This window comes from Notolabrus celidotus, chromosome 7 (genome assembly GCF_009762535.1).
Source record: "Notolabrus celidotus isolate fNotCel1 chromosome 7, fNotCel1.pri, whole genome shotgun sequence".
Taxonomy (NCBI): Eukaryota; Metazoa; Chordata; class Actinopteri; order Labriformes; family Labridae; genus Notolabrus; species Notolabrus celidotus.
The window spans coordinates 4,101,991-4,121,477 of record NC_048278.1 but is presented as its reverse complement, the minus strand read 5'-3'; the positions used below and the strand labels follow the sequence as shown (position 1 = coordinate 4,121,477).

General features: G+C 43.1%; 2 protein-coding genes across 5 annotated transcripts; one reads left to right on the top strand and one right to left on the bottom strand.

The window, feature by feature from the left end:
- The first annotated feature begins 791 nt into the window (after positions 1–791).
- LOC117815775 (centrosomal protein of 95 kDa-like) lies at positions 792–19,106 on the top strand. 3 transcript variants are annotated; one of them, XM_034687690.1, is made up of 21 exons: positions 792–981; positions 2,643–2,771; positions 3,358–3,465; positions 4,091–4,201; positions 4,713–4,830; positions 7,007–7,125; positions 7,364–7,557; positions 7,979–8,036; positions 8,664–8,731; positions 9,202–9,395; positions 9,488–9,611; positions 10,759–10,834; positions 10,930–11,129; positions 11,447–11,542; positions 11,678–11,828; positions 16,632–16,801; positions 16,886–16,960; positions 17,068–17,220; positions 17,307–17,453; positions 17,613–17,684; positions 18,347–19,106. In XM_034687690.1, the coding sequence occupies exons 1-21, from the start codon at positions 957–959 to the stop codon at positions 18,521–18,523; spliced, it is 2,565 nt and encodes an 854-aa protein (XP_034543581.1). In that variant the 5' UTR covers positions 792–956; the 3' UTR covers positions 18,524–19,106. The 3 variants fall into 3 exon arrangements, with proteins under 3 accessions (XP_034543581.1, XP_034543582.1, XP_034543580.1); XM_034687691.1 differs by having other exon boundaries at positions 4,710–4,830; positions 9,491–9,611; XM_034687689.1 differs by having other exon boundaries at positions 793–981; positions 4,710–4,830.
- zgc:158320 (uncharacterized protein LOC780837 homolog) lies at positions 11,250–14,679 on the bottom strand. 2 transcript variants are annotated; one of them, XM_034687692.1, is made up of 4 exons: positions 14,324–14,679; positions 12,950–13,001; positions 12,736–12,772; positions 11,250–12,617 (listed from the first exon to the last, which is right to left on the bottom strand). In XM_034687692.1, the coding sequence occupies exons 1-4, from the start codon at positions 14,594–14,596 to the stop codon at positions 12,299–12,301; spliced, it is 681 nt and encodes a 226-aa protein (XP_034543583.1). In that variant the 5' UTR covers positions 14,597–14,679; the 3' UTR covers positions 11,250–12,298. The 2 variants fall into 2 exon arrangements, with proteins under 2 accessions (XP_034543583.1, XP_034543584.1); XM_034687693.1 differs by having other exon boundaries at positions 11,250–12,614.
- Positions 19,107–19,487: the final 381 nt, after the last annotated feature.

Sequence of the window (19,487 nt, the reverse complement as noted above, 5' to 3'; positions counted from 1 at the left end):
CTGCTATAGGCTAAGACTGCTATAGACTCAGACTGCTATAAACTCAGACTGCTATAGGCTCAGACTGCTATAGGCTCAGACTGCTATAGACTCAGACTGCTATAGGCTCAGACTGCTATAGACTCAGACTGCTATAGGCTCAGACTGCTATAAACTCAGACTGCTATAGGCTCAGACTGCTATAAACTCAGACTGCTATAGGCTCAGACTACTATAGGCTCAGACTGCTATAGACTCAGACTGCTATAGGCTCAGACTGCTATAGACTTAGACTGCTATAGACTCAGACTGCTATAGACTCAGACTGCTATAAGCTCAGACTGCTATAGGCTCAGACTACTATAAGCTCAGACTGCTATAGGCTCAGACTGTCTTTCCCTCTCTCTCCTCTCTCTGTCTGTCTCTTACTTTAACTCTTCCTGTCTCATTAAAGTTACTAACCATAGACCTTTCTGGAGTCCCTGAGCTCCCTTGTCTTGTAGGTTCCTCTGGATCTCTGCCGTATACGGCCTGCTGCTGTATGATTCATGTCGTCTTTACTGCACAAAATCAACATTTTACACTTTGATAAACAGAAAAATTGTACTTTAAAATGAAATTATTCCTCTTACATCATCCTCAGTTTTTACTTGGTTCACTAACTCAGATGTTTTTTTCATTATGGTTGATTAAATCAGTCCCTTACATCCAAAACACACTTCAGTACAGTGAATACCGTCGTGGCCTGCGTTACATGCAGCGACCACTAGGGGTCGGTGTGCGCACAGCAAAGGTAACTTCCGGAAACAAAGAGCGTTGTATCGTCCAATCAGACAAGACTTCAGTTTGAAAAGACAGCCGACCCTGTTACTGAAACCCATAACAACACCCAAACTAACCCTCCTGTGTGGGGCTTACAGGACTCCTCAGCGGCTGGTCGGTGGATTCGGGGCTCGAGCTGCCTGTCGTCGAGTTCCATGGGGACCCAGGAGGGCGAGAGGGGTAAGAGTCTGCCAGAGTCTGCCCGGAGTCCCTGCGCCCTGTCCGGGGAGAGCTAACGACACGTACGCTTACTTCAGCTAATGTTAGCGAGCTGCCTGACGTTTGTTCCTCTCCTGCTGTCACAGAGCCTGATACCTCCTAAACATGGAGTTATATCTAACACATACATGTCAAGTCAGGGTTAGAGCTTAATGTAAAATGATATGTGTTGTTGTGGGCGAACAAACCGAGTTAGCATCGTTAGCTAGTTCTTTTGAGTGAACTCAGCCGGTGAAGTCAGAGTCCAGCTCGTCATTTCTCTGTTTTTTATTTTCTGATGTTTGTTTGAAACTTTCCCTCGAAGCTGGGTTTGTTCTCTGTTACCTGTTCAGTACTTGAGGTAGTGTGAGAGAAAGAAGCTAAACATGAATCCTCTCTTTGAGACACGAAGTTTACCTCGGACAGGTGAGTTATTATCTCTTAAGAATGAAGGGAACACAGTCTGTGAGTAAAGGTGATTTAAAGTTATTAAATGTAGCTCTAAATGTGTGAAAACTGTCTTCAAACAAGCTCCACAGAGGTCTGCTTTACTCAGAAAATATCCTCATTCATCAAAATGAAGATTCAGAACTAGTTCCTGATTTTCGAATAATCGATTAATAATAATTACATAATCGACTATTCGACTATTATCTCACCTTTAACCCTCCTATTATCCTTGGGGTCAATTGGACCCCATTCAATGTTTAACGTCTCTAAATTAATGACTAACATCATTTTTGCTTCATATGTCATGACTTTTCCTAATTTAATGGGGACAACTGGGAGAACGTCACATTAAAATATTGATATATTCCAATTTCCTGTAAAACCCAAGGCTGTTTTAGCTGTATATAACATAAGAAGCATCAACATTTTACACATCTGTTTTGGTTGTTTTGGATGATATTGAGGTCACTATAACTAAGGAGAGATATAATATTTCCAGCCACCATGTCTCTAAAGACATTCAATGATGAGTCCTGTGTCATACGTTTTGATAACATAGAAACAAGGCAGGGCTGACGAGAGCATTACAGACTCACAGCAGTCCTTCTGAATGCTTTAGATTATGTTTCTGCTTGAAATATATTTTATTTAAAGCACTTTTTAGATAGTCAACAAAGGAACATAAAGTACCTGACACATAAATCCGTTTCTGGAGGTGTAAATTGCTGGGTTCAAATTGACCCCAAGGATAGAATATGTTTATATATTTGAGGGTAACAGGGGGGTTAAATGAAATTGTTCTAATTTTTTTAGCTGTAATGTGACCCAACTTTTCAGGCTGTGGTTGTAGGGTATCTGAAAGCTGTTCATTTTTTGCCATTAAATAACAATAAACGTAAATTATGGCATGATAGCGATACAAATAACTCTGTGAGATTCAGAACTGTAGAAAATGCACCTGCAACATTTCTTGGAGGAAATTCTACGTAAGAATAAACAAAAAAAGAGGTTAAATGCAAACTGTATTGGTAAAAGTGGAATATCTAGATCATATCCATATGTATACCATATTTACAATAACTCTGCACAGTCCTCTCTCCTCATGTCTGCAGGGAAATGCCCGTCCCTACTCTATATTTGTACAAACAGATATAAATGTCAGACTATAACTGTTGTTATTTCTGTCCTCACAGATTGGGTCGATGTTGCTAATGACTTACTCAGCAAGTGTCACATAAACCTGCGGCTGAGGAAACTCGCCGACTGTGATGGAAGCGCTTTCATCGCTCTGTATGAGAGCATCTTGGGGGAGAAAGTTCCAGGTACGAGCATGCATACTGTATCTCATCACTATCATCTCTCTCTCTCTCTTCATCTCCCTCTATCCCTCTCTCCAAAATGGTCTCAGCAGATGTGTGTCTAAAATGAGTCTGGTCCTGCTGGAGGTTTCTGCCTGTCTTTCCCTCTCTCTCCTCTGTCTGTCTGTCTCTTGCTTGAACTCTTCCTGTCCCATTAATACCTAAACAAATGTTTATTTGATGCAAGAAACAAAACTCTTACCTGTGAACTTTTGAAGTATCGGTCTGATCAAGAAACCGATGACTCATTTATCTCCTGATCGTTACAGTAAGCATTTGACTCATTCATAAAGCAAACACTCTGAAGATGAAAACAACCATTGACAAGCTTCTTTTTTGAAAGCTTCTTCAGATGGATTAAAATACTTTGTTTACATGCCTCAGGTTTAAGTTTACAGTATGATCTCCTGAGTGTGCTTAGCAGCTGCTAATGTTCCCTAAGACCATCAAACACGCCACCACGAGACTGTTGAGCTTAAGCTAACGTGTTCCAGGGAGCCTGTACGCATGTTTCTTTGAGTGTCACTGATATATGATTTCTTCTTTACAGATTACATCGCAGCGCCGTGCAGTCAAGAGGATGACTTTCATAATGTTCAGTCTGTGATTGATTCCCTGTCTTTGGATTACCTTCAGATCAGCCTCTCACACATCACAGGTAACAAACAGACGCCCTGCTGAGTTAAACACAAAGTACCTGTGCTTTAAGAAAGGGTGAGAAACCCACCACACTGCACCCTCTACTAATGACTTTAGTAGCTGACCACATGGCTCCTCGGGTCCCATAAACCCTGAGATATAAAGAATAGATGGAGAGGGAGAGCCAGCACATCACTGGGGTTATCACGTGTGCTCCTCTCTTCACTGATGTTTCCTTAAGTTCAGCCTACGACACCTCAGAGAGGCTAAACTGTTAGCTCTGGCATCTAAGGGCAACCCCTCTCCATGCCAGCTCCCACTGTCCATCATATCCACCAGCAGAACACCCCAATTTAATAACACGACCCATACAGTGGACCCAGGCTCCGTACATGCAACCTCCAGGTAGTGACTGATGCTACCTGCCTCTAGAGCCTGTAGAGATACGTTAGAAAGAAGGCAGGGTAGGCAGAGCCAGGACGAGGAGGCTGCACATAATTCTTTCTTGGATCAAAGTGAAATGAAGATTGGACTGTGAAGTTTATTTTGGGTGGCGTGACCAAAAAAATGTCGTATTTCCCTCAGGGATGGAGTATTTTCTGCAGCAGTGTGATACTCATCATGGCTGCTGTTTTTTTCTGCAGGAGAGAACATCGTCCGAGGCGACAGAGAGGCGATAAAGAACCTCTTGGAAATCTTCGACGGCCTCCTGGAATACCTCAAAGAGGAGATCAGCGAGGAGTCACAAGACGGTGGTAGGTAGAGGAGCTGTTTTCGAGTCAGTGCTTTGTTATCGTCTTTGAATGCAGCCGTTAGCGTCTTTTGAGGTCGGGTTGCCTCGTGTGTCTTTCGGCATGAATAAGTGTCATTAGTCCGATTACAGAGCAGCTGGTGCAGACTTCATGGGGACCAGTTCGCCCCCTTCATTTGACAGGACTGAGCATGCCTTTGTGTTTGTAGAGTCTCTGTCAGACGTCTGCCAAATATCAATTAGCAGCTGATAATTGTGACTCAGCTCATAGAGATGTGGGTCTGTAAAGGCCTGATAAACAGCAGTTATTGTGTTATTGTTAAGGTTCCCTCAGTTGTTTCTCAGACTCTCTGAACGTTGTGTTTTAGGTTTGGTTCTTCTTGTAAGAACTCTGCTGAGCATTTGTTCCTCTTTCACTTCCTCTGAGGTCACCAAATGTCGAAATTTTGTTGCTTCTTCATAGAGTTTCTCCTTCTTTGTCTCCATCAGTTTAAGTTCTTGTTGTTTTTCAGAAGAGCTCAACGACAGTCTTAACGAGGACGCTCCCGATGGGACCAAGGAACCAACAAGCGGGGATGGAGGAGAACAGAAAGAGGCTGAACCTGAGAGAGCGCCCGCATCCTCAAGTGGAGAGTAAGAGCTCGTAACCTTGAAGTAATAACTAACCTTTAGCGCTGTTTATGTTTTACTGTGTATTCCTTAGAGATTGAGATACATTTATAATCATGTAGTCAGAGTTTTCAGTATCGTGAAGCTTTTCAATCAATATCATTTAATTCCCTTATTGCTTATCTGCTCTCTCCCCTCCACTTTCTTCTGATCGTTCGCACATAAAGGAGGAATAAATTCTCGGCATGTTTGAATACATTAGATTACATTTTCATGTTTCATCATCCTTAGATCCTGTCGAGTACGTTGAACAGAAACTGGCTCTGCAGAAAAAAACACAGATGTATGCCATGCAATCATGTTGATAGAGTTCCACCGTTTATTCTTATCAATGAATCCACAAAGTCGAACTAAATATTCTGCAGGATTTCTCTGCACAGGTGCTAACTCCTACCACTAAAACCTTTATATACTCGCCACACTTCCCATTGTTTCATCTCAACTGATATACCGAGCGGTGTGGAAGAAGTGTCTGATGATGCCCCCTCTTATATGAGCGTGCACTGACCCTGACGCAGCAGAGAGAGGTTTTAACCTCGGTGATGCAGGTTGCTTGTAACAAGACATTCAGGTTTTTAAAAGTCAGCTGACTAATAAAAGGTCTGGGTTTGTCGCTGAGCTCTCATCGTGGTTTACCCTGGGCGTATAATTATAATAATAATAATAATAATAATAACTTTTATTTATCTAGCACCTTTAAAAAAAATCAACAAATGTTTACAAAGTGCATTGACAAACCAAGCATGGTTCAAATAACAAAATAAACATTTAGACAGACAGAATGAAGTGGTGGGACAATAGACCAGTACATAATTGATGAGAGGGTTTTCAAAGATAAATAAATAATATAAATAAATAAACTAAAATGGATAAGTAAATAAAAGCATTAAAAGGACAATAAAATGTATTTTCAGAAAAAGAGGACAGCATCACATTGGGAAAATTAGGAAAAGTGAAAAGGATAAATTAGGAACATTCAAATAATAAATGAAAATAATAATAATGATAATACAATAAACAATAGATAATGCAATCAAATATCAAATACAATTTAAGAAAATTAATTAGTTGGATTAAAAACTAAAAACAATAATAGAATAGAAGTGAAAGCGGTTAGAAAGATAAAGTCACATTAAAGCAAGTCTGTAAAAATGGGTTTTAAGAAGAGATTTAAAGGATGTCACTGACTCTGCGAGCCTTATCTCCTCAGGGAGGTCATTCCAAAGTCAAGGACACAACAACAAGTTCTGATAACATTTTCGTGTTTTGCTTCTGAAGTCACATTCTTACTAGTCGGCTCCCGTTGGTGTCATGATTTTAAAACAATCTGCAGATATTACAAATGAAAGTTAGCATACGTTGCACACACTGACAGAGATATGTGAGCTACAAACAGACAACATCTTTAAACATCTTTCAGTTTACTTTGGATTCTCCAAAGAAAAACACTCAGACAGGTTTGTTCCAGCTTTGTGTGTTTTTACCGTCAGCAGATCCGGGCTGGACGTCCTGTTGACACAACAACATGCTAAGTCGAGACCTACATGTGTTACAAACGCTAACAGGCAGAGAGGCAGCTGTTTGACATCTTCTCTGCTGCTCAGTGTGACATATTTCAATCAGTCGATCAATCAATCTTTATTTATGGAGCACCTTTCATACAAGTCAAATGCAACCTAAAGAGCTTTGCAGCGACTTGTCATCTCCTGGTGTTGGTCCTCTGTGTCCTGAGTCCGCACAGAGTATACCAGGAGATTCTAGAGCACTTCATGCTTCATCTGCTGACAAGCTGCAAGGGGATTTCCTTTCCCTGCAGGACTTGGCTCCTGCCCACAGTGCCAAAACTACCACCGCATGGTTTACTGACCGTGATATCACTGTGCTTGATCAGCTGGCTCACCTGACCTGAACAGCGTTGTCGTTATCACCAAAATGAAACTATAAAAGTCTAACATGACTGAAATCAAGTCTTTGAGCAGCAACTCTGCAGTCAGATCTAAAGCTCACGTCTTTAATACACAGACTTTGACACTGGAGCAGGAGGAATACTTTATACAAGGTATTCCTCGTGCATGGATTTTAAATGAATTAATTCACAGGAGCTACATCAAATGTACTAAAATGTAAATGTTTGATTTAGGTCTGCTGTCCATACGAGCGAACATAGCCTCCACTCCGGGAGCCCCGAGGACAAGGGATCAACAAGTGAGCTCATTGGACTGGGAGCCTCAGCACGCACGTTCACCGACAAACAGGAAGGTAAAACACAAACTCAGCACTGATTTAGTTTCCTGAAGACACGCTCTGTCTAAATGCATGATTGCTTCTGCTGATTTCAACCCTCTTGTTCTTCTCATCCAACCTGTTGCTGCAAACCAAAAACACATTTAATGTTTGGCTCGTTTATTGTTGCATGCACAGGGAGAATATGCACCCCTGCACCACCGTGCAGCCTTGCTTTCATTTCTCTGACCAGCTGTTTCTCCTCAAACCTCAGACACAGTCCCCTCCTCTGGTCCTCTGGATCCTCCGCTGACTGAACCCCTGCACTCAGCCATCGCTCTACAGCCACCCTATCAGAGGGACACCCCCCACAGACCTGATGCAGACCCACCCTCACTGAGCCAGCCTCCTGCAGCTGCTGCCATCAGCGAGCAAGCAAGAGAGGACACAGCTCCTGTCACCAGCGAGGTAACCTCATCATAAAGACTGTTTCAGTCACGTACTTGTTATTTGCATGGAGTGTGAAGGAATATGCAAAATGTTTAATCCGTCAAAGGCATTCTCAGAAGAGACAGAGCAGCATGGAGGGAGCTAACAACAAAGGCTAATCAGTTTGGGTGTCTTTCACGCTCGCTGCATGGCAGCTTGTACGGTTTGATGCGATATCTGCAAAACTAATGTTTCGAGGGATGGTGGTAGTTTTGCAAAATGTTACGTATCTCTAATCAAACATCATGCAAAACAAAAACAATGAGTTCAACGTGCAGCAAAGAGCCAGTGGAGATCAAGCAGTAAACCTTTCTGCTAAAGAGACGGTACTCTGTATCAGCAGACACCCAAAGCCCAGTTTTCATTGAATCCCATATCTACTGTTTTTCTTCTCACACAGACATCCCCTCCTGCAGCTGAGACGGCCACTACAAACGGACAGCAGTCTCCTCCTCCTGGTGAGTATAATAAATGCACAGTAGTTTTTAAAAATCTAAAGCTTGATTGCACTTGATGGAAGCGATTCTTGAGACTAAACCCTGTGTGCAGATCATAGACTGTATAAAATATGGACGTAGTATCTGTGACGTCACCCGTCTGTTCCTGAGAGCTGTTTTGAAGCCAATCGACGGCGGCAGCCATGTTGGAAATGCGGAACTCAACCAGGCAGAGTGTGACGTAGTGTGAGCCTCCTAGCCAATAGCTGTGTGTCCTTGACCGGGAGTCACGTCAGTCATGTCCTTATTTGGGCAAAAACTGGTAATCTTAATATCTTCTGAACCGTCATGTTAGAAAAAAATTCACCCCTGTACAGTGTGTGCCGTTAGAGAGATTAGCTTTGTAGGGCCAAGCCGTTTTTTTGAACCAGGCTGTAAACATGTTTATTAATGCTGCAAAGATCGTCTTTCTCCCATTCATGTCTATGTGGTTTCTGGTGTTTCTACAGCCAGCCTCAAGCGGATTTTCGATGTATTGCAGTTTATAACGATTGTGCATGGGCTTCATATTTTGAGACTGGAGGTTGCCGCTTGGTGCAGATTGAGGTGTAATTCAATCCTGACGATCGTGTTCTGCTCAATTTTCAGCTGCAAGCGAGATCCCTCCGTCCAGTCAGCAACGAGCCGAGACAGAAACAGAAGCAGAGGCGCTCGAGGTGAGACCAAAAACAAGCCTTCACTTACAGTTTGTACTGTCAGGCCTCCAACCTGTGTGGGCGTGTTTGGATCGTATGCTGTGCTGTGTCCGGTCACTCGTGTAAACAGCACAGCCAGCTGAGAGTCAGATTTAAATCCCATATGCATATATCGAGGAAGCCCAATTTCTGTGTCTGAAATTCATCTAGAAAAAAAATGATGTAATCAAAAAAAATAATTGAAGACATCTTTTGTTGCTTCACTTCATGCACAGGCTGTCTGAAGTGATTTATTGAACAGATAAATCTTTAGTTTTATGGTAAAATAAGATCTGAAATGTGATGGGGATGAATCAAATGATCATGCAGAAGTTAATCCGTCTGTTTTAGAATCTGTTGTGTCCTTTACCATGCCCCGTGTATGTTTTAGGAAACTGTAGTCTCATTTCCTGTAGTGCAAACTCACTCCTTCTCCTTTTGTCTGCTCTCAGCCGACCAACGGGGGTCCCAGGAGGGTTTTGTTCCACACCCAGCCAGATGTGCTCTTCCTCACCCTGCAGGACGAGATGGCCGCCACAACACCTTCTCCTCCCGATACCGAAGAGGAGGAGGACGAGGAAGATCTGAACTACACAGCGACACAGCTGGACAGACGGAGAGGTCACAGAGAAACGACAGGGCACAGGTAAGAGAGGGGAGCTCCAGTGAAATGTGTAAAGGGATAAAGAGTCCTCGTTCATGCAGCGTGAGGTCAGTGTGGTGATGCTTTCTCTGCAGCAGGTCAGAGGTCGAGGGCTTGGAGGATCCTCTGGTGAATCGAAGACAGAGGAACAAGAAAGCAGAAGAGGAGCTGCATCACATTTCTGAGAAACTGTCTCATCGACTTCAGGAACTCGATCAGGTGAGAGTTTGTGTTTGCAGGATGGGATGCATTATGTTTATTTACTCTTTATGTTCTGGTGCAGTTTTCATTGCTTACATCAGGATACACCTCTCAGTATTACATCGGCTATGTGTTGGAAAGGCTCAACTCAGTTTGTCTCGACACGAGCACAGCAGGGACGAATATATCCATTATAACGCTTTTACCTGCTTGAACTGAAGACTAGCTCGTCTTGAGCTGATGATGGTTAAAAGAAGCAGAATCGGGCTGTGACTGGACTCCTAGTTAAAGGTGCGACCGTAAACTGTTAAGTTATTGAAAACAGCTGAAAGTAACTTCCGATGATGATCACACTATTTCCGACAATTCTTCTGAAGGACAGTCCTCTCTTATTTTGTTTTTGCAGTGCATTTATTATGAAACAGCCACATCAGGAAATGTGATGTTTTCAGCAGCAGGAACTTAACATGGATCCTGAAAGTTTCAAAATAAAATGACTCACTTGTCTCTCAGTCAGGGTTTAGTTTTAGAAAAATAAGCCTTGGAGGACTGTAATGAAAGCACTAACTAACAACAAACTTAAAATACCAAATAAATAAAAATTATAATAAATATAATAGTATCAGTACAATACCATAATAATAATAATAATAATAATAATAATAATAATAATAATAATAATAATAATAATAATAATTAATATATATTAATAATATTAAATAAATGAATAAAATAATGATTTTAAAATAAATAAATTAAAATATAATTAAAATATAATAAAAATAAAGAATAATAAAAATAATTAAATTAAATATAAATATAATAATAATAATACAAATGTATAAGTACAATTTCTTTTCATCACTATTTTATGAAGAAGTTGAGTCGGTTTCTTCAAAATTCAACATATAACCTGAATACTATAAGCCTTGTTCTTTATAATACACACCATTACACCTTGTTGTTGTTTGTAATAAATAAAAGTGACCTAAAATATTCTCCTATATATAGTTTTTGCTACTTTTGAGGCTATATTGCCCACCTCCAGTATCAGTACATACACTTCTATAAGTCCAGTGTAACTGCTGTGCATTCAAGTCCATTAAAAGATCTTCACTGCACACCTGAGATGCTTCTAACAGTGTGTGACGTCTCCCTCCTGTAGATGCTTAAACGAGTCCTGAGTGAAAGCGGAGAGTCGAGTGAAGTCAGAGAAGAAGACCACGGAGACAGCGTCACAGGTACAGATTCTATCAAAGTGAAGCTCCAGATCAATAAAGTCTTTGTGTTTTAATCCACACATCACAGGAACTGAACTGACTCTGACTGTTTTCAGTATCGGAGACTCCGGACCACCAGGCGAGCTCCTTGCCCCCGTCTCCTCCACGCGTTGGTCCGTCACTGCAGGGGCAGCTAGAAGAAGCGATGGCAGAGGCTCTGAGCCTGGATGACGGGAGACAAACAAACCTCACGGTGTCCAATCAGACGAGGCGGAAAGAGACACAACACAGACCGCCTCACAGAAAACACAGCAAGGTACAGAATATAACAAAAAAACTTGATGTATCAGAGGTACATGTGATGATGTTCTTAAAGTGTGTTTAGATTTCTCTGACTTTGCTGAATATTCCTTAAATAAGACTCAAGGACAGGTGCTGGCAAAGGGACAGGTTTCCTTTTATTAAAGGTTGAAACATTTTCAACAAGCAAATACAAAATCAAGATGCATCAACATCTTTGTCAGTAGTGTTCTGGCACAAATGATTCCCATCTTAGAAAAATAAAGGTTCCTTTTGTTTTTGTTTCTATCTTTCATGTCACGTCCATGTAAAGTAAATGAAACTCTCTTTCAGTACCTGCAGAATAAGGCGTACGAGAAGGAGCTGAAAAGATATGAAGACAAAGAACGGGCAGATCTGGACAAGGCACGCTTCAAAGCTCAGGAAGCCGTAAGTCAGAAGCTTTGTGTCCTCCAGAAAAGTGTCTTCAGTAAACCGCTCTCATCATAAAATAAAATGAGTATCTGTTGGTCCAAACTTCAAACATCGGATGTCCTCCTGCTTTGTTTTCGTGTCCATGTGTAGGAGCAGCAGTACAGAGACGCCTTACTGAGCGACGTCTCCCAAACCTCCAGACCATCTCCAGCCAGGACGAAGACCACGCAGAGGTCTCGACGTATCGCACAAACCTCACCGGGGCGAAGACGACACGAGGCCAACAGGAAGGCGGCATCATGTAAGACTCATGCACATCTGGTTCCTATGTTGATATATCTGCGTATACAGGAGCATCTCAGCACATTAGAGCATTGTGTTCATTTTTATTATATTTTTGAAATGTAAAGTTTAATATCTGAGGCCAATCAAAGCTCAGTGATATCAAACATGTGGTGGTAGTTATGGCGCTGTGGGCGTGATTTACTCAAGAGATATTTAATATTCTTATATTTTGAGATATGCTTCTCAATTAAAATAGAAAAACACTTGACACTTCTTGAATATATTTAATTTTAACTTCCCTAAAACTGACCGAAAGTTGAACTTTTAAACTCTTTCACAATCCTCTGAGTTATTGAGATGTTACTGTAAGTAGTGCTTCCTGATTGAGGCTCCTAATAAGACTGTTCTCACTTTGGGCTGACGCCACTGAACAGTACTCTCCACTGAAAAGTTAAAAACCACCAAAACATACGAACTGAATCCTCCTCAGGCTCGATCATGAGACTCTGAAGATTCTGAAACCGTCTTCTTCTTCTTAATCTGCGATGACTGAGCCTTTGTTTTCTCACACACGTTCTTCTTGGGCTTCACTTTCTTCTCGATCGGCTTCTGAACTTTGAGGTTTGCTGCTCCGGGCTGGCTCCCCCACCTGCGTTGGTAATGGCAGAAATAGCAGCTCTGGTAGACGGTGAAGTAAGGACCACGCACGTATTTGTTGCTGCGGCACTTTCTGTTGCACATGGGGCACGTTTTCATCAGCTGCAGGATGGCTTCCTCGTCCACGATGTGCTGCAGGGGCGGTCTGCTGTGAGGAAAACAAATGGAGTTTAGAAATTAAAAAGCTGCACAGGTTGTGTGTCGCACCGTGAGAGGTGGCATCATCCACACGGGAGAACTATGGATGCAAAGATATGCTGACTTACCTCTGCCTGGTAGTGCCGGTCTCTGGGACTTGAATGCCTGTGAATTTATATCAGCGTGGTAAAAATATCAAAACAACTGACAGCACAAAAACACGACTGTGCAGAAATAAAGCTGGTCCATGGATTGAATGCCTTTTTAACAAACTGCTGTAAACGCAATGAGACTTTAACACTTCAAACAGTGTTATTAATGAACCACACATCACTCACTCACCTGTGCTTCTAACCTGTGCAGGTTTGCCCGTCACTTCCCAGTTATCTTCCAACTGTGAAACACACACAAAAACACACACCTCATTTCACACTCATACAGAAGAGGAAGAACATGTTTCTCACGTGGTGCCATCACTGTACACAAGTTCAGCTTACTTAAGCCACACACCAGACCATTTTAAGACAGATTTCAGGGCTTGATATGCCACCTTAATATTAAAGAGACAAAAGATGAAGAGACATCATCAAATTGATGAAACGGTGCAGAAAAATAAATATGTGGTGCTAAACAAGTCTAAAAAACAACATGAATAATACGTGTGATAAAGTCCAGATTGTGATCCTGCCATCAAAATATAGTAAAATTACATTTTTCCCACATCAGCCACCCTGATAAGAGATAATTTCCCTCTGAAAGAAGTAAGTCAAGTTTATTTAGTATTGCACCTTTCACAGAGCGTAGTCACAAACTGCTTCACAGAGTTTCAATATCGACAAGACAACATGTAATAAATAAGACAATAAAGGGAGCAGACAACATAACAATAAATCACATAAGATGGTCAAAAGCCATGACAAACAAGTGTGTCTTAAGATGCTTTTTAAAAGTCTCAGTGGAATCAGCACACTTGAGGCAGAAGATTGCTCCACAGAGTCGGAGCCACGAGCTAAAGGCACGGTCACCACAGCAAGCAGACCCTGGTCTGAGGATCTGAGGGGTCTACTGGGGATGTAAGGATGGAGCTGTTCGGAGATATATGAGGATGCTTGATGATGGAGAGGTTTATATGTTAATATGAGGATCTTAAACTGTACTCTGGATTTGATTGGCAGACAGTGTAAGGAGAATAGGATGGGGGTGATGTGGGTTGTTTTGCTGGACCTGGTCCACAGTCTTGCAGCAGCGTTTTAATTGTAGTCGGTGAAGAGAGAAATTACAAAAGTCGAGCATGAACCAGCATCTCTAACTCTGTGTGTGTGAGACCAGGGATTTAATTTTAGCTGTTTCTTAGGTGGAAGAAGCAGGACCGGGTTTGCTAAAGTTTGCGGGCTCCTAATACTTGAAAACAGATAACTAAAGACGTGGCTTCACTTTTACAATCTGAAATGTTTCCCTCTTTAAAGGCTTACACTCCCATGACCTGAACTACTCTGTGTTTGGAGGACGAACAATCACTGCCCTGTTAGAGAGTCACGTTGTGTTTACCACACACCCACCCACACACACACCCACACTGCTCTGTGTTTTCCTTGTGTGAGTATGAAGCCTGTTACTGCCCCCCTGTGAACAGTCACTAACCCACGTGTTCACACAGGCAGTCAGCTGTTAGCTCTGATGCAGTAAACACAGAGTGGTTCACAGAGCAGGCCTCACCTCGGGTTTGATTTCTCTGGGCACAGCTGTATATATGAGGTAGGTGGCTGTGTTTTTTCCGCCCTGTTGAAAGTCACTCTTGTCGAAGTGGTCGCTGCAGACGCGGAAGTCCGCGACCCGGAGCTTCTGCAGGGGGGTCGCGGGGTCTATCTGCAGAGCCAGCAGCCACAGGCGGCGCCTCTTCGGGTCAGAGAGCGGGAGTCTGTGGAAGCTGCACGGACTGTAGCTTTTATCTTTGTTAGTGCAGTTAGGGAACTTGCAGCAACGGACCATGTTTTCGGGTTAGGTGGTTAGGTAGTGCGGAGGATGCGTGCGCAGCTGGAGGATGCGCGCGCAGACTTGAACACAGCAGAGCAGCAGAGCTCAAATCGAAGTACCCGAGGAGAGGGATGCTGGATTGCTTAAAACGGGCTCTGGCAGGTGGACAGAATCCGGACTGGTTCTTAATAAGTTTGGAGGGTTTTTACTTTACTTTATTTTTTATTCTCTAAGAAAATATCTGAAATGTAAAATAGATTCAAGCTTCAAACATGCCACGTGTTTATGAGAGGTTACATATTTCCCTTCATATTAAGCAGACATAAATCAGGGAGAGTTTGGCCTACCTCATCCTAGATATATATGAAGCAATATTTTACAGGTCTTTGCTTTGCTTTGCTTTTGTTAAATTAACACTTATAATTATTGTGTTGTAGCTCTGTTTGGATTTGTTAACGCAAAGCTGTGACTGAAACATATTTCCCTTTTAAACTAGTAAGTAAAGTAAACTTTATTTATAGAGCACTTTTCACAGACAAAAGTCACAAATCAATCAATCAAGCTTTATTTAGAAAGCACCTTTCATACAAATCAAATGCAACCCAAAGTGCTTTACAGCGACTGAAAACAAGAAAGAAGCGGAAATAAAACAACGGCAATAAGACATATTAGGGGAAAATAATAATAATAATAATAATAATAATAGTAATAATAATAATAATAATAACAATTTAGATTAAAATAAAATAAAATAGAGACTAATGCACACCTCCGCAACATCGCCCGCCTCCATCCCACTCTCTCCAAATCCGCTGCTGAAACCCTAATTCATGCTTTTATATCCTCACGACTCGACTACTGCAATAGCCTCCTGTATGGTCTTCCCTCCTCCCATCTACAAAAACTACAATACGTACAGAACTCTGCTGCCCGGCTACTCACCTACTCCCGCTCCAGAGACCACATCACCCCTGTCCTTCAACAGCTCCACTGGCTCCCCGTAAAACAGCGCATCCATTTCAAGATCCTGCTCACCACGTACAAATCCCTCAATAACCTGGCCCCCCCATACCTCACTGACCTTCTCCGGTACTACCACCCCTCCCGCCGTCTCCGATCCTCTGACTCCAACCTCCTCACTCCCATCACTAAATCCAAGCACCGTACCTTGGGGGACCGGGCCTTTGCCATAGCCGCCCCCACCCTCTGGAACTCTCTCCCCCCACACATCCGTGCTTCTGACTCCCTCCTTTCATTTAAGAAACAGTTAAAAACTTACCTTTTCAAACAGGCATTCCCCTCACATTAATTTTTCCACCTCTTCCCTTGTCGTCTGCTTGTCTTGTATGTCTTTATTTGTATTTATTTATTTATTTGTAAAGCGTCTTTGAGTTATTTAAAAGCGCTATATAAAACTTTGGTATTATTTTTATAAAATTTGTGTAGTTAAAATAAGTTAAAGAATCAAAATTAAGAATACAAATAGTTAAAATAAATACATTTGAAAAGGGTAAGGATAACAGTTGAAAATGAAACTAAGGCTAAAAATATCAATAACACAGAGTAGATAAATACGAAGTGCTTTACAAAGATCCATAAAAGCATTAAAACTTCTGTGAAAATCAACTAAAAGCTTTCCTGAATAAGTGAGTTTTTAATAAAGACTTAAAAACATCTGCAGATTCTGCAGAGCCAAGGATATTGGCAGAGCTTTCCAGAGTCTAGGGGCTACCGTCTGGAAGGCTCTGTCACTGCTGAGGTGTGTTTGTGGAACAGATGGAAGGTGTAACATGTTGGACCTGAGTGGGAGAGGTGGCTGGTAGGGGTGAATGAGTTCTGACTGTTATTCTGGAGTCTGACCATGTAGGGATCTGTAAGTAAGTGTGAGGACTTTAAACTGGATTCTATAGGTGATGGGGAGCCAGTGCAGGGATTAAAGTACATATGCAGGAAAGCAGTGCAGTAGATATTACTAAACTCACGTTTTCTCATGCAGAGTATAAGAAGAGGAAGTATTCTGAATGTCCGTGTCCTCTCTGTCTGTCTCCAGTGACCGTGAAGGAGAACGAGCTCCTCCCGGTGCTCCTGGAGGAGTTGCCCCACCTTCATATCAGCCCTCGAGCCCTGGGGAGGATGTGGGAGCAACAGATGCAGCAGGTGGACCGACTCCACGGCATGTCCTCCTCTCGGGGCCCGCGTCGCAACAAACTCTCCACCCAGGTCAGGACTTCTACATATGATGGTGTCTGACTTTATACAGTAGGTGGACGAAGTCAGGTGATTAAACGTCTGCTTGTCTGCTAGGTGGAGGACGCTCAGAGAAAACACGACCTGCTGGTGGAGATCGTCCGTAAAGACCAGGACCACAACAAGCGCCTGGTGAGCTGCTCCACGTGAACCTTCAGATGATCCACGTTTAGACCCTTCAGCTGTCTCACTGCAGGGGGGGTTTGTAGTACTCATGAGTCTTAATGCTTCTCTTCCAGAGGGACTTCAAAGATCGCATCCAGCAGCAGAAGTCGACCCAGAACAGACTGAGGGAGCAGAGGCAGCAGGTGGCCCGGGCCAAGAAATACCACAACGACTATCACGTCCAGCACCGGGCCCGCCTGATGAGGGCTCGCACCAAGGAGGAGAGGGTGGGTGCCGGAGATCAGATATGGAGCGTAGACAGTCTTTTAAAGGTGGCATGATGACTGAGGTGTGTGTGCGTTTGTGTGTGCAGATGTTTCGTCAGCTGTTTGATGAAGGTTTGGAGCTTCAGAAAGAACGGCTGAGAGAGCAGAGAGCGTACGCCAGAGAGCAACGGCTGGAGCATCAGAGACGACACCAGGACCACATCAAATCCCTGGAGAACTACTACAAAGACCAGGTCAGACACACACACACACACACACACACACACACACACACACACACACACACACACACACACACACACACACACACACACACACACACACACACACACACACTGCAACTTCTTCTTCTCAGATATTCTGCGTGTGCTGAAAGCGTTCTCTCTCTCCAGTTTTCACTTCTAGCTGAAAAACTTGCAGAAGAGCGGCAGGACATCCAGGTCCGGAAGAGAGCGCAGGAGAAGGTAAACGTTTGTCTCGCAGCTGTTAGAAATATCTGATGCTGCAAATCTGATGCTGCAACTAGGCCTGGTTTATACATCTGCGTTGACCCTACGCAGCAGCAGCTGAAAGCTCCACATACTTGTGCGTCGATGTGTCCGTGTCGCTCTGCAGTACTCCTCCGAAACACTAGAGGGCAGTGTGGTCTCTCTGAAAGTCGGGTCGCCTGTTTCCTGTCCTGTTTTCTTCTTGCTCTTCCCGGAGTTTGATACGTTAAATTTGAGCAATGATTACAGGGGAGAAAAGTGAGGAGACGTTGGAGGAGATTTAATGTACGGCTGTAAATGAATACGTTGTGAGTGAAAAAACAAGCAGACATCATAGTGGGACAGAAAACAGGCAACCAAAGCATCAGAGAGACTACACTGCCCTCAAGTGTGAAGGGCTACAAGTATGTAGAGCTCGTGTCGGCATCAGCAGCTACGCCGTGAGGTCAACACAGAAGTATAAACCAGGTTTTGGTCCTCCCAGTCTAAGCCTCTCATTGTAAAACCAGGCAGAGCTGCTCTGATTCAAAGACGATTTTTGACAAAGTCACTGAACTTTTCTAAATCAAAGAGTAAGAACATGAATCTTCCTCCGTACCTCTGATCCTCACTGTCATTCATCCTTCTTTCCTCCACAGGCTCTGCTGAAGATGAAGCGAGAGCTGCGATCCAGGATGGAGCTCGAGATCGGCGAACTTCAGAAGATCATCATCCAGAACGACGAGGACGATCACTTCCAGGACCTGGAGGTCCAGAGGCTCCGCAACCGGGTCCACATGGCCTCCTTCCAGCACAACACTAGCTACCTGCACTGAGCAGGAGAGCTGCTCTAATGTCAGGGGAGACGCTGCACAAGACTCACAGAGGGTCTGACTCTGACGTCAGAGCTGGCTCTGAATCTTCCTCCAGATTTGCACAGGAGGACGAAGTCTTCTTCACTAAAACCATCCTTAATGAACTGATGACGTTAGCTGTTAGCTTATTTAACTCTTCCTCTCACCTCAGCTGCTACCTTTAACACACCTTGGACCTCGTCCTCCTCTTCCTTTTACTCCGTGATGAGGTGTGTGATCCCTGACGTGTCGTAGCACAGAGAGTGAACTGCTCCTCCTTTTGCCAAACAGGGACCACAGATGTTGAAGAATGACGAGTCACTGACGATGTTTTTACCTCCTTTTTACACGCGTGATGTCATCCTGTGTTTTAACCATGACATTAATTTATTTTTTAACCTCTGACCTTTTTATGAACTCGTGGTGCTGATCACCTCCATCACTTCTCTCCTTCAGACTCAACATGAGGGTTCAAAGGTGAAATCAGTGTACTGACATCCTGCATTGTATTAATGAGCACAAACATCCCCATGTTTTCATCCATTAAAACTTTCACTCACTCTCATTGGCTGAAATGAGTCTCAGTTAAAGGTGGAGGTTATTGCACGAGGTGCAAACGAGGAGCAGAATCAGACATGTTGGGTTTAAAACAGAAGAGTTCTACACTTTAAGCAAACTTTAAAAATAAATGCACTTGTAGATCCTCGTTGTTTACACCTCAATGCGCTCTGGGTAGTGGTGTCGTTTTGTTGCCGTCGCTCTTGAGCCTCGTGGCTTCTCAAAACTGAAGATTAAGACAGTGAGAAAGAAACGCCGGCGTCTACTATGGACCGTAGCACCTCCGGAGCAGCAGTTCTTCTTCTACACTGTATCTGCGGCTGACGAACAACAAATTGGTGTTTTTCCGCCACCTACTGGTATGGAGGGTGCATCCCAAAATGTACTA